The sequence below is a fragment of the Lissotriton vulgaris genome, chromosome 3_2 (genome assembly GCF_964263255.1).
Source record: "Lissotriton vulgaris chromosome 3_2, aLisVul1.2, whole genome shotgun sequence".
Lineage (NCBI taxonomy): Eukaryota > Metazoa > Chordata > Amphibia > Caudata > Salamandridae > Lissotriton > Lissotriton vulgaris.
In genome coordinates, this window is record NC_141690.1 from 153,935,206 (window position 1) to 153,951,003 (window position 15,798).

The 15,798-nt window shown below is 43.3% G+C and overlaps 1 protein-coding gene across 2 annotated transcripts in view; it reads left to right on the forward strand.

Moving 5' to 3' along the window:
• The window catches only part of LOC147725449 (uncharacterized), a 250,903-nt gene that overhangs the window by 173,233 nt on the left and 61,872 nt on the right, over positions 1 to 15,798 (forward strand). For both annotated transcript variants that reach the window (XM_086964116.1, XM_086964117.1), the window contains one exon: positions 14,787 to 14,899. In XM_086964116.1, the coding sequence (XP_086820242.1) occupies positions 14,787 to 14,899 (113 nt within the window). The remainder of the gene's footprint in view (positions 1 to 14,786; positions 14,900 to 15,798) is intronic.

A 15,798-nucleotide genomic window follows, 5' to 3' on the forward strand; every position in this document is an offset into this window, starting at 1 on the left:
AAACTCCCGCAGCCCGTGGCTGCCAAATGCAAAGAGAAAGAGGGGGGAGAAGGAGGATAAACAAAGCTAGGTCAGCCTCCAGTTTATATCAAAAAAGTCCGGAGCCCACAGTAACGGGTCCAGAGACCTAGTTTGTGTGTATGGTTACTGCGTAGTTCTGTCAGTATCTACCATGAGAAGAAAGAAAAATTTCTTTCTAGAATCCCCTCACTCACCGGGATTTCCCCACGGTGACATGCTTCATCATTGGGGCCATCCCAGTTCTCTACGAAAAGGGGCGTGCTGCGACTAGCGGACTACGCAGGAGCACTGTATTTGTGAAAGGCTATGTGTGGTGTAAAGTGTTGTGGTGGTGGAGTGGATGTGTGATTAAAAATACCGTGCTAGTGGGCCTCGACAATTTATTCTACTCCTAGTTTGGTATATTAAAAATGGGGTAAGACTGTTATCTAACCTTGAATTAGGCTAGATCAGTGTCTCGTGGTCGACATGTTTCAAGCTCCCCAAGCTTTTCATCAGGACCATACAGGGTCCAGCCCTGTATATTCCACTCCTATATTTAAATAAATAGGATTGATTTAATATTTTACTATTGCGCTGTTAATTCTTAAACATGCGTTTTTATACATACGATTTGTATTTCAATGGCGTATCTGTAAAAGAGAATGACACTTGATTAGTGGCAAACATCCTCCTCAAAGGGCAAGGGGATCACACATGCAGCTCACATTGTCTAGGGCGTGAGTGTGCCTTATGCACCTTATTGGTGCTTGCAGGCTTTCAAATCCAGTGCAAAGATAAAAACGTGGTTTTGTGAATTCACACATATGAATAACACAGGACTTGATGTGACTATAGACAAGACACACGACATATATATACACATAGTTTTGTCATGGCAGAGGGCATATTTACATGTATTGATGCTAAATTGCACTTCATGGTCTCAGGCGAGGGCGGGATCACCTCGTGGAAACATTGCTGTAGGGTTTTTAAAGTAATAATTAAAGTCGCGTTTCATCAGAAAAAACGCGTTGTTAAATAAAGAGTCTATACCCTCTTTGCGTTCCGTTTTGCTGTACTTACTTCCTTATCGGCGAAACCGCTCGGTATTACCTGCTCAGTCCTCACCCGACCGCATATTGACAGTGATCGGGCAGAACGGTGTATATGATGACACAGCTCTTCCAGGTTCAGAGTTCTAGAGGCTAGACCGTCTGACGTATAGCGGCCATATTGGGAGGATGCAAATGTGGAGGGACGAGTGTATTTGCAAACTCGCTCGCAGATGCCGTTTTACATGGAGATTTCTAAATACAAAGTTTTATCGTGTGTGTCCCAATGGTTTGCTTCTTTTCTGTGTTATTTAGAAAAAGAAATTTTGAAAAAAGAAGAAACATTGGGTATTTCAAAACATTGATGAGTGGGAAGATGGGGTTGATAAAGACAAGGTTCTTGGTCCATTTGGTTCAATAAAGACATGGGTTAGGATAATATAAATCTTTGATTAGTGGATGGTTGGATTTGTAAGGACAAGGTTATTGGTGCACTAGGTTCATTAATAATTATTAGGTTTGGAGTTCTAGGAGCACTGGGTTGATTGAGACTCAGTGTGATGTTCTCATAACCGTTTAAAGTAGAGTCATCATGTAGCCCGATGGTGTTTGTGAATGATCTAATGAGACTATAAACGGATACCCACAGTTTCTGAATGGTATGATTTTGTTAATCAGGGGCCACTTTAGTCTCTGAATGCACCCCATGGAATTTCATCATTCAACCCAAGGGTGTCTGTATGTAATCTGCACACCCATCTTTGCTCATGTTCATGCAGAATCCGATCCAGGTTGTCTTTGTTTTTTACAGTTTCTAACACTACCCATGTCAGATCATTGGGTGTGTGGTTTTGTTCGATGAAGTGGTTCGTCATTCGGGTAGTGGCTCGTTTGCACCGAATATTGCTCCTATGTTCCACTATGCGGGTACTGACCTTCCTGGTGGTCATACCTACATAGTGTAAGTTGCAGGTGCATGTTATCAGGTATACCACTCCACAGGTGTTACAATTGGAAAAACCTCTTAGTTCCCATTTTGTGTTGTTGTTGAAAATTACAGTTTTCGTTACTGATGTTAAATGACAGACACTGCAATTATTGCAGGGAAAATGTCCACTTGGTAGTTGTTGAGATCTTACTATGGGGTTTGTGAGTGTTGGGCGAGTATGGACCAGGAAATCTTTCAAGTTCTTTCCCCGGCGGTGGCTGAACATAGGGGTGGGTATTGTCAGTCCACCACTGTTGACCACAGGCCAGTGTTTTTTGATTATCTTGGCCACTGTGTCTGATACTTGATTAAATGTTGTGATCCAGATTGGTCTGGTGTTTTCTGTTTCTGATTTTTCTTTTGGTTCTAGCAGGGCATCTCTGTTGTTGTTTCCAGCCCGTTTTTTAGCTTCTTTTATTAGTTTGTTGGGATATTTCCTGCATCTCAGCTTTTTGCTCAAGTCTTCTGCTTGGATCATGTAGTCTTCTTTGTGGCTACAATTCCTACGTAGTCGTAAGAATTGACCAAAAGGGAGGTTCTGTTTGAGGTGGCGAGGATGAAAACTGTCATATATTAATAGACAGTTGCGGGCTGTTTCCTTGAAATGGGTTGTAGTGATAAGTTTTCCTGAGTCTGCACATATGTTCAAATCTAGGAACACTAAGTTGGTCCTGCTCATAGAACTCGTGAAATTCAGGAAGGGGTCTTGTGTATTTAGCCATTTGAGAAAAGAATTTGCTTCTTCTTCTGTACTTTGCCAGATTAAAAAAACGTCATCTATGTAGCGTTTCCATTCCAATATATGGTGTCTGTGGGAATTTCTCTCATTGAGAATTTTAGTTTTCTCCAGTTGGTGAACATACAGGCCCGCTATGCTCGGCGCAAAAGTGCTGCCCATGCTGGTCCTGTGTTGTTGTTTGTATAGCGTGGACTCAAAGCGAAAAAAATTCTCAGAGAGTGCTAGTTGGCAACACTCCATTACCACATGTAAGTGTGGTATTCCCATTCATTCTCAAACAGTACCTCTTCCAGTATTTGTAAGGTCTCTCTGTGTGGCAGACTAGTGTATAGACTCTCCACATCCAGGCTGATAAGGATGCTGGATGTGGGGTCAAAATTCAGATCTTTTAGAAGGCAAAGTACATCCTTGGTATCCTTTAGGTAAGTGTCAGTCTTCTGTACCAAGGGTCTTAAGAATGATTCAGAAAAGGGGGTGGTGATGAACAGAGTGTCTGAATTAAGCAGACCACTCTTACCCAGTCCAAAGATCAGGGCTTGATCCATCACCGTGTTTTAGCTCACTGCACCATCCCAGCTCAGAACTTGGCTATATGCAAATTAGTCTGACCCTGGCCCAGTGCATCATGGGAACAGGGCAGACCAAACTACCAAGCCAATTCTTATACTGGGAAGGAAACAAGCTACCGGGGACCGGTTTCTGGCACTTCAGCCGTCTTCGGCCCGGCTTGCTTGAATCCTGATGGTGCAATGAGCTAGGGACTCACATCTGAGTATACCCTTCCACGCTTATGGTGGACAAAAATGATTCAGAAAAGGTGGTGGTGATGAACAGAGTGTCTGAATTAAGCAGACCACTCTTACCCAGTCCAAAGATCAGGGCTTGATCCATCACCGTTTTTTAGCTCACTACACCATCCCAGCTCAGAACTTGGCTATATGCAAATTAGTCTGACCCTGGCCCAGTGCATCATGGGAACAGGGCAGACCAAACTACCAAGCCAATTCTTATACTGGGAAGGAAACAAGCTACCGGGGACCGGTTTCTGGCATTTCAGCCGTCTTCGGCCCGGCTTGCTTGAATCCTGATGGTGCAATGAGCTAGGGACTCACATCTGAGTATACCCTTCCACGCTTATGGTGGACAAAAATGATTCAGAAAAGGGGGTGGTGATGAACAGAGTGTCTGAATTAAGCAGACCACTCTTACCCAGTCCAAAGATCAGGGCTTGATCCATCACCGTTTTTTAGCTCACTGCACCATCCCAGCTCAGAACTTGGCTATATGCAAATTAGTCTGACCCTGGCCCAGTGCATCATGGGAACAGGGCAGACCAAGCTACCAAGCCAATTCTTATACTGGGAAGGAAACAAGCTACCGGGGACCGGTTTCTGGCATTTCAGCCGTCTTCGGCCCGGCTTGCTTGAATCCTGATGTTGCAATGAGCTAGGGACTCACATCTGAGTATACCCTTCCACGCTTATGGTGGACAAAAAAGGGTCTTAAGAAGGCGTCAGCAAACTGTGACAGAGGTTCTAAGATTGAACCTATCCCCGAGACTATGGGTCTCCCTGGTGGATTCTCAAGTCTCTTGTGGATTTTGGGATTGTATAAAAGTAAGGTGTTATAGGTTTTTTGTTGGTTAGAAATTCTATTTCTTTTCTACTAAGCCAATCATTGGTCAGGCATTCCTCAGTTAGATAAGCTATTGAAATTCTCAGTCTTTCAGTGGGATCCTCTTTTAGTATGATATAGTTTCTTGTGTCTCCTAGAAGGCGAAGGCATTCCCTTCTATAGTCTGTAGTCTCGTGTGTCTTGTCTATCGTCACATCAAGTCCTGTGTTATTCATATGTGTGAATTCACAAAACCACGTTTTTATCTTTGCACTGGATTTGAAAGCCTACACGCACCAATAAGGTGCATAAGGCACACTCACGCCCTAGACAATGTGAGCTGCATGTGCGATCCCCTTGCCCTTTGAGGGGGATGTTTGCCACTAATCAAGTGTCATTCTCTTTTACATATACGCCATTGAAATACAAATCGTATGTATAAAAACGCATGTTTAAGAATTAACAGCGCAATAGTAAAATATTAAATCAATCCTATTTATTTAAATATAGGAGTGGAATATACAGGGCTGGACCCTGTATGGTCCTGATGAAAAGCTTGGGGAGCTTGAAACATGTCGACCACGAGACACTGATCTAGCCCAATTCAAGGTTAGATAACAGTGTTACCCCATTTTTAATATACCAAACTAGGAGCAGAATAAATTGTTGAGGCCCACTAGCACGGTATTTTTAATCACACATCCACTCCACCACCACAACACTTCACACCACACATAGCCTTTCACAAATACAGTGCTCCTGCGTAGTCCGCTAGTCGCAGCACGCCCCTTTTCGTAGAGAACTGGGATGGCCCCAATGATGAAGCATGTCACCGTGGGGAAACCCCGGTGAGTGAGGGGACTCTAGAAAGAAATTTTTCTTTCTTCTCATGGTAGATACTGACAGAATTACGCAGTAACCATACACACCAACTAGATCTCTGGACCCGTTACTGTGGGTTCCTGACTTTTTCGACCTGTCTTGGCACCATGCCTGCTCCAAAGCAGCAGATTAAGAGCCTTGGCATATGGCTCAACAGTTCCCTCGGCTTCAACCATCAAGCCGCCAATCTCTCAGCTATGTGCTTTGGCCTCATGAGGGTGTGAAGGAAAATCCTTCCTCTACCCCCCTTTCAGGCATGCCGGATTCTTGTGCAAGCCCTTAACCTGTTCCGTCTGGATTACGGGAACGCCCTTTATTTAGGCGCCCCTCTTGCCACTGTCAAAAAACTTCAAGTGATCCAAAACTGCTCGGCCTGCCTGCTCCTCCAGATCCCTCGGAGGCAGTCTGCGAGCCCCGCATTGAGGACACTTCACTGGCTTACCATCCAATCTAGAATAGGTTTCAAGGCCATGTGTCTGGCCCATGGAGCTATTCGGAAACCCGGACCGGCCATTCGCCACCCTCTGGTGTCCCCATACCATCCGTCCGGGAGTCTTCGTTCCAGCGATGCCTTCCTTGCCTCTACAAGGATGGTTCAAAGATCCAGATGGGGCGGGCGCTCCTTCTCTTTGAATGCCTCCAACCTCTGGAATTCTCTTCCCCTCACTCTCCGTAGGGAATCCAATCTTCAAATCTTCTGTAAACTGCTAAAACCTACCTCTTTAGTGCTACTCACTTTACCAGATCATAAGCGCTACGAGGCCTCAGGGTAGATACGCGCTATAGAAAACCTTTTCATTCATTCATTCATTCATTCATTTACAACGAAGATGATGACATAGCTCTTCAAAGAGCTTTACCCACCATATCTTACTTACTTGTATTCTGTCTCTTTGTATGCAATGTGAATTGTGCTCTTGGGCTCTCGTCTGTTAGTCTGCGCTCAGCTGCTTCTAAGATAGGTTTGTGCAACTTCTGCTGTATAGTACATACATATATTGAAACACACACTAGCAAAATTCATGTAACAAAATGTACCACCAACGTCTTGCATAAACACAGCATTGTGTATTCTGCTCAAGGAAGCTTCTACCCTTGAATCAGTTCTGAACCAGTTCTAGTCTCAGTATTGGATGACATCAAATTAGGTTGGACCATTTGTGAATATAACCCACACTGTAATTAGGCAATATGGGTCACATTGAAGATAGATTTAGGAATGCAAGTTGGATGGCTGAAACCGAATACAATTTGACAACACATAATCCCTAACGAACTGTATAATAATATGCTTTAGATTTCTACATGACAGTAAACTATGTTTGGCACCTCTAGCAAACAAACTGCAATGGGTATTTAAGAACATCTTTCTCCAGTTCCTGTGACAAGAATATAATCATTTGTAAATACTCCAGTATTGTCAAGGTTTGAGTATGATAATTATCTCTGTTTGCGACTTATAAAATAGATAATCCATGGCCTGCATATGGTACTAAACATGGCAGCATATTTCCATTCCAAATACCAGCTTTTATCTATGGGCCTGATTCACAAAGGTAAACTAACACTTATGTGTAAGTTTACCTTTTTTTTTTTATTTCCCAAAAACTGCATTTTAATAGTATGTTTGTGAGTGCGAAGTCTCCACAGTTGGAGCAGAAAACTCCACAATTAAAAGCTAAGCATGTTGTATTTTTTTTATGTGCGGAATTCTGCTCTCCGATTGCGGAGGCGCAACACTTGTACACTTACTATTATAATGCAGTTCTGTGAATTCCAAAACAAACAGAAACGTATAGAAAAGTGCAAGTGTACCTTTGTGAGTCAGGCCAAGAATTTATAACAGACAGGCAAGCTATCTCAGAATTTAATTTATTTCCTTAGTGCAGAGGACAACCAGTTGACATCCTCCGCATTCTACCTCTGTAGTATAAGGTCATTCTCTGCACCGGAAAAGAAAATCAACCATTTTATTTTTGAAAATCAAAGTCAGAAGGGTAGAGTAGTGCAGCATGCTGCTCAACAAAAATCCCTAATATCAGTCAATGGCCCTAGCATGCAAGACTCGCATGGTCCCTGGTTTGTTCCATTCCTGTTACATGCACTAGGCCAGCCACACACGTTTTTATCAGGAGAAGTGTGGGAACGCTGGGAGGTAGGAATTGTGTGGATCTGTGCAGATTCCTGATGTTTTCCTCACAGAAATGTGAGAAACTTGTGGAGTTAGCTCAAGTTTGCAGTTTGCAAGCATTCTAGGTACAAAAACGCAGGGGAATCCATCGATACCACCCTAGACTCCCCTGTGTGTCCAGTTTTCAGAGATTTTGGGGTTTGCTATGTTTTTTTTTGGTGGGAGAAGAGCTCAGGCACAAATTCCACAGCTCCCCACTTCACCAAAATGGGTTAGTTTTCATGTCAGAAAATTGATATCTCCACAACACGTTTTGGGGGCTTTCCTCTTGTGAGTCCTATGCCCAGCAACACACGTTGGCTATTGTTTTAGGAGAAATGTGAGGCATTTTTACGGCTACTAACAGATTCTCAAACTTTCCCTCCACAGAAATGTGAGGAAAGTGTGTGATTTTAGCTAAGGTTTGAGGATGCAGAGCACTGTGACGCAGAAAACATTCATAGTAGTATCCATGTAAGTAACACCACACAGGAGTCACCTAGGTCTCTCGTTTTCAGACCTGTCTGGTTTTAGTAGGGCTGCTGGGGTACTGGCTGAGTCTGGGCCTAAATTGTGCAGCTACCCACATCGCCAAAAAGGGGTTGTTTTTCATGCCAAAAATGTTCTGTATCTATGTTGCATTTAGGCCAGGCACACAAGTGGGGTACCTCTATATCAGACTAAGTTTGGGAACACAGAATCAAAAAACATTTGTTATTACTAATTGGATTATTTAAAATGTTTGCCTTCCAAATAAATGTGCACTATAAAGAGCAAATTTTTCCAAATGCCCTCTGAATAATATTTATATTATGGGTATCCCAATATCAAATGCACATTCAAAAATACATAGATTTCCTTCATACCCATTTGTTTGTTCATTACACTTTACCATATGAATTGCTGCATGGTTGGTTCAGAAAGAACTGCCAGCTAAGTTGTTGGCTCTGGGAATTGCATGTTTTTGGACAACCAACCAACACTATATAGCCCTGTGACCAGAAGGGTCCTACGGGTGTAAAGGTATGTTGATTCCAACATTGGGCTTCTTGCACAGCACTTTTTCCCATTTTTTCATAAAATAGTTATGCTATATTTTGGCTATTTACCTGTTTTCCTCCTGAGGAATCCACAAACCCTGATTAACTCTAGAATCCCCAACCCGAGGGCAAAAAGCACACACATGTGGCATGGATACATTTTGTGGAAAAGGTTATGAAGCATGAAGTGCCCCAAACATTAAAAAAATGGATTAGCACTGGGGCAGGAAAATCTCTGCAGCTTAGGGGTGATGGCTGTGCATATGGCACACTGTTCTATTTTTCTTTAATCCAAACCTGTTACAACTGGGCAACACAGTTTGCTTATACCAGCATCAAAAAAACCTTTACATGCACCTAGAACAAACACAACCAGAGAGGGAGGCAGGGATTTCTACTATCTGGCTGCATACATTCTACTAAAGATGAAAAGAAAATCTGCCCTTGTTGCTTACTACTTGGTTATTACGCAATGAGATATATCTAAATCTTTAATGCTTTAAAAAAATTTAAGTTGGTATTTTCTCCAGAAGGGTTATGTTTGTTATTCCGGGCTGGAAACTAGGAAGCCTTGGATTAACAGTCTGTTTTATAAGACTTATATACTCCGACTCCATACATCATGCAAGTCCATGTTTCTCAAACATTCTTAGAATTCACCAAGGCTACTCTTGTGGTCACTCTCTTCCCCAGATCTATTTTCTTTAACATCCATGACTTTATTTCACTCCATGACAGGGACTATTTCACCCTTGATAATCTTACCAATGCATAACTAGATGGAATATTGATCCTGTACCTTAGTAGAGGCTTATATCTAGACTATCCAGATTAACCACCTCTCCAACCCCCATCCCCAGATTATTATATCTGTCAGATGTCCTGTACAGTTGTTAGGGCATCTTCATATCTGAATACCCCTACATCACACATAATGTTCCTTGTTGCAGAATATAGCTGTGTTGGGAAGATCCTAGGTTTCAATCTGTGCGTGTATCTGATTTCAAATGGTGTACTTGCAGCAACATTATGCATGTCTGGACTGTTAATAGGTATTAGGCCTACTGCTTTTGGCTGTGGAGTTCAATCCATTATCAATTAATTTACACCATTTGCAAGTATGGACTGAGCTTGCATAGCTTTCAAATATAGCCTGTATTCATTTCAGGTCACTTCCCCAAACTTAATTCTATATCCCTAAAAAAAGAATTCAATATGGAACCTTAACATAGCCTATTTTATGGTTTATATTTTCTCGTGTGATCCTAACTCTGTTGGCTTATCCACTCGTTCCTACGTATTCTAATGCTCGCTCTTCTGGGAAAGTTTTTTCATCCATTCCAAATAACTTTCTGAGTCTAACTCCCTCTGCTTGTCTATGACTGTCTTTAGCCCATAACTCAATGATCCATCATCAAATGTAGTTGCAAAGTTGCATAAGTCCCTGCTGTGCAAGTGGCCCCTCTCCCTTCTTGGGACCCTCATATAGTCTAAGACCTATCCGTTTACGTGAGATATATGAGTCTCTTAGTGCCTGTCAACACATTTTGCAGGATGGAGGGCAATCATTTTGCCGATGCCACGGGCAGATCAGTATTAGTAGTGGGTGACTGCAAGTGGGTTTAGTTATCATGGCTTTTAAATATAAAGATTTATCTTCAGAAAACCCCTACAGAAAAGAGAATTTCTTTAGAAAATTACCCTACAGTCTTACTCTTTTCAGAGTTTGTCAGTGTTTGAATCCTCTAAGCATTACCGCACAGTGACCAGTTGCTGAGTTATCTCACAGACACTGAACAACCAAGGCCTTCCTTGGGTGGGTTTCACTTTCATATCCTGGGGTTAGATGTCCTGGGTTTTTGAAGGGATACTAAAGGTCATGGGGATCTTTCTTATCATAAGTATTTAATGGTGTTTTCTCTGCCTCTGTAACTTTCAAACCATGTATTCTTGCAACGCACAGATGTCTCCACATTGCTGACTTTTGAGCACAAGCCCCAAGGGGTGACAAGGCAATCATGTATAAACTAATGTCCACGGAAAACATTGCAGTGTACAACATCATAAAAACAGTACAACCACTATGCAATATCGAATGGTAGGGTAAAAGGAATGTTAGCTCAGCGCCTTCTTTCTTCCTGCACCAAAACCTTAATGGCGCGTTGCAAAACGTATAGTATCCTCATATAAGAATAGTCTCATTCCATTCGAGTTTCAATCCAAATAAATTCTTTATTTCATGAAGTTGTATTCATCCAGTTCATTGAGTTATTACATTGCTCACAAAGTGGTGTAAACACGGCCAGAATTGGTATAAACACAGGCAGCAAGTGTTCTGAGGATTCACCTCTTTTTGCAAGGCAGTTTGAAACCAATAGCACAGGATATTTAGGGCTGTTGCCTCCTCTTTTGAGGTATCTTGCCCTTCCCCCATTCTGTTTCTGCCAAGGCCTATCCGCTGTTGCACATGTCGCACATGTTATTATTTTTGACAGATAATTGGCTCGACCCCTCCTCCGACCCGATTGTTACATTGGCAACACCCTCAGGTTATAAAATCTCCCGAGTTGATCGTCCGTTGGGGCGAGTGGGTGGTGTTGGGATCATATATAATATTAAGTGGGAGCTTCGCAGGGAAGAGACCTCCTCTTGGGGTAGCTGTGAAGCCCTAGACTTTAGTATTTGGCTGTTGTCACACTTCACTCTTGGAGGTTCACTGATTTACAGTCCTCCGGGCCCAGTGGGACGTTTCTCCAGGAATGGGGTGACACTATCACTACCAGGGCGGTCAGATTCTCCCACTTTTTAGTCCTGGTCGTACTGAATATACATCTGGACCAGACAGATAGTAAGGACACACATGACCTGCTTGATGGGCTGCATGTCGCTCTGCTTAATCAACATGTCAGCTTTCCTACACATCAAGCTGGACATGTTCTAGATCCCATCTGCACTAATTTTCCGATTCAATTAAAGAAGCCTAGTCCGGTTACCTGCTCGGATCATTATATAATCAATTTCTCGTAGAAAGTGTCCAAGGCAGAGCCCTCATCATATCCAAGCCACAAACCAGTCTTTGGTCAAATTGATCCGTCTGCACTTAATACGGCTCTGGGAGCCTCTAAACCGAGATTGGCAGGAGAGCTTGACGATCAGGTTGCGGGTTTTCTAGCTGGGTCTCGTCTGCAGTGGCGACGGTGGCCACTCCTCCCTCGACCAGGCTGGCTGGAGAATCACTGTCTAAACCCTAGTTTAATTCCTTGCTTAAAGGCTTGAAGCACAAATGTAAAATTCTTGAACGGACATGGAGGAGGGGTGGCTACTGCCGAGCGGACAAGAGCAAGCTTAGAGATGAGCAGAAGTCCTACTATGCATCGATTAATTTGGCCAAAGGGCAATTTTACTCCGCTCATATTGAAGCTGCCAACAATAACTCTAGGGAAATGTATACGATTGTCCAGAGTTTCATGTCTCCTGTGGCCCAAGCTAGTGTAATGCCATCTTCACCTGCATTGTGTAACACTCTTACTTGTTTTTTAAGATCTTAGGGATTCAAGCAACTTTCACTCCTCGGACTATCCACGCAGAGGATGCTCTGGTCTATTCCCCAGAAGTCACAGGATGTTCACTGTCCGAATTTAGGCCAGTTGTCCCGCTGAAATGTCTTAAAATTCTTAAAGCTTTAAAATCAAGATCACCTTCTGACCCGTGTCCGGCTAGGTTGTTAATGTAGAAGTGACCGCCATTATCAATCTTTCCCTTCAGTAAGCGGTGGTCCCTTTGGCTTGGAAGGAGGTTAAGATTCGCCCTCTCCTCAAAAAGTAATCACTAGATCCCCCTTGCTCAGGGAATTACCGGCCTATTTCCCTCCTCCCTACATTGGCAAAGGTATGTGAAAAGACGGTAAATAAACAGCTGACCGACTTTGTGGAAAAGGAGGGACTTCTACATCCAGCGCAATCTTGGTTTTGCCCGTCACACAGCACTGAAACTGTGATGGTTGAGGTGGCAGAGGCTATACGAGACTGTCTGGATGCAGGCGGGAGTGCGGCGCTAATTTTGCTCAACCTCTCAGCCGCGTTTGACATGGACCCGCACCCATTGCTTCTTTCTCGGCTGACCAGGATTGGTCTGTCAGGCACCATGTGGGGCTGGCTTTGCTTCTTTCTGGAATGGTGGAGTAGATCTGGATCTCAGTAGATCAGAGTAGATCTGGATCCCACCCTTCTCCTCCTCTCCTCAGGTGGTCACAACGGGTGTCCCCCAGCGTTCTGTCCTTAGTCCCCTCCTATTTAACATCTATATGACTCCTCTGATATATATATTCAGCAGAGGAGTTGGGGGTTAAGGTGATGGCGTATGCGGATGGCACCCAGTTGCTCTTCACCTGGGCTAAAGGGGCCGGCTCCGTATTTCAGGCCCAACATTGCCTCGACCCAATTTTTAATTGGATGGCGGATGCACAGCTCAAATGCAATGAAGGGAAATCAGAGATTCTGCTGTTTGGTACATTTCCCTCGAATTTCAGAGAGCAGCTCTGGCCTTCCGATTACCCATGTCCGACCTCCACTGGGAAGCCAGCAAAAAATCTTGGGGTTTGGTTTGACGAAGAGCTTTCTTTTGCGGTACACATTAAGAAGTTGGCCGGTGGCTGCTTCGGCCTGCTTAAATCGTTTAGAAGTTTTTTTCCTCTCCTAACAGCGCCGGCGAGAAAAACGATCACATGTACGCTGATCATATCCAGGATGGACTTTGCCAATGCCTTTTTCGTTGGCATCCCGGGCTACCTGTTGAAGAAGCTACAGATGAACCAGAATACTGCAGCCAGATTGTTGTCAGGTTTGTCAGCCAGGGACAGTGTCCATAACCAGTTACGCCTATACCACAGGCTGCCCTTAGCAGCCAGAGTGAAATATAAACTATTGATCATGGCTCATCGCGCACTCCATGGATGTGGTCCTCTTTATTTGCAGAGGCGGGTTTCCTTTTATGTCCCTGCGTGCTCTTTGCGCTCCTGGTCCCTACCCCTTGCAAGAGTCCCACGTTTTAAGAGGCAGAGGATGGGGGGCAGCTCCTTTTCAGTTAAAGCAACAGCTGCTTGGAATGCTCTTCTGCAGGCAATGCATACCCTCCAGTGTCCAGTTGCATTAAAAACAAAATTGAAAACACACCTATTCACGTGAAGTCCACTGCCACACTACGCTGGTCTTGCGCCGGGACACTCCTGAGTAGCCGTGCGCGTAACAAATTCATTTAACATAACATAACATGCTGATTGAGGAACGCCACAACCAGTCCGACAAGCTCAAGGGTCAAAACCAAAAGGGTTTTCTAAGGTACTCCTACGGCAATAGGACGTCAACAAAAACAAATTTAGGCCGTCCACTCTGCTTATGCCTCACATAACGGCCTCATTGAGAGGTTGGGGGGTAATTGTTGTCCTGATGGTGGAGCTGCAGTCGGCTCCTCATTGGGAAAAACCTTCTCAGTGTGACATCTGGAGGCTGACATGACGACAGAAGGGCAGTCCTTTAATGGTGGCACTTCCAACACCATATTGTTATATTTTATTCATGTCTGGGTCCTTCATGAACACTATAGTTGACCCGGTCAGGAAACTATAAACAAATGTCCACTAGGTGCTCCAAGAAAACTCCTGAAAATGAAAAAAAAAAGCCCATATAGTCATTTATACTATTGCAGGTGAACTGGCTGTTACTCTTATTTTTTGCTGATGATGCCATGGTTACGGGAACTGCCTTGCTTAAAAGAAACTGCTGACCCAGAAGAAAACTTTGCATGTGGTGGCCCGTACACGCCTTGGCTAGTTAAGGCAGCCGCAGCATTGCCACAATGGTTCTGAGGGCAGCTTGCCTAGGCTTACTCAAGCCCTTTGTCTCTATTCCCATACATTACAATGGCTCCAGATCAGTTCCTTGAACCAAATCCTAACACATAATATGCAAAACAAACATCTTATTTCATTATGAAGTGGTTATGTTATGTTATATGTTATGTTATGTTTCATGTTATGTTTCATGTTTTGTTATGTTATGCTACTCTCTATTACATCCACGTATGTAAATAGGGGCACTTATATAGCACAAATGTAACTAGGGAGAATCTGATTAAAGTCAGATGATATTAATAGTCCAGTCATTCATGGTATTCGGTGATGAAAAATATTTTTAAATATTAAAAGCAATTCACTGGGGCACTAGCTTTTCGAACGGATACTCCGCTCATACACGTTGTATGAATGTGGTACTAAATAAACATATTAACTTTACCATTCCAGCTAGAAGGATTACAGAGGAAGCACACCTTGAAGAGATTGAAATACATGAATTTCATTTAGAAGGCAATGATGAGCGAAGAGGTACTGATTCTTCATCAAGCTCAGCTGAATGGGTAAGTGATTTCAGAATTTGCTTTAAACAATGTGTCCACTTTACCAAATAAATTTGCTTTGTATCCTTTGCAATCCATACTGCCACCTGCAGTAGAGAGGTACTGAGCCTTGAGAAAGATTTCGTACAGGCTAATCCTGAGGGAACTAAACCAGTTGGGAGCAATTTCAACAACAAAAAAACACTAGGAATTTAAATGTAGTCTTGGAGAAGTCAAGTAAACTATCCGACATTGCCCATCCATTAAAACTGAAAGAGGAAACAGAATGGGAGTCAAATGGAAACTGTCAAGTATGCAACTTTGAGGTCTACCCTGGTGAGGAAATCCCCTGTAACAGGATATCGTGTAGGAGGCGAACCCCATTCCAGTTTGAAATGGCTGACCAGACATCGTTAGGAGGAGGGAGACTCAGGACAGGGGGAACGAACTGATGATACCAGGAGAGGCATTTGTCTAATGCACTAGACACCTGAATGTTAGGAATGGGGTAGCAATTAGAGTTGAGACAGGTTTCTTACTAACTGTGTGGTAAACACCAACCAAATGCAAGATCCAATGGTTTCAAGTGTTTAAGTGCCCTGTCATACATGAAAAAGGAAAGTCTGCTTCCTTTACAGGGGTTGAAGTGAGGTCTTAAAGTGCACCACTCTGTAAGTATTCAGTTCCACATTTCATGATGGGAACTTCTGGAGGTATCTGACCTTCTGGGGGGAAAGTCTGGTGGGTTGGTCTTGAGGAAACTGCCTTTTGATATGCGGAATAAGAAGCACTAACAGTTGCGAAATACCCATATGATGCTCCGAATGTAGAAAAAATACATTCAAAAAGTTCCTTAAGAAATAAATCTCCACAATCTATACTACCAGATTCGTCACTCTTTTCTGTGGAGGGTATATTGG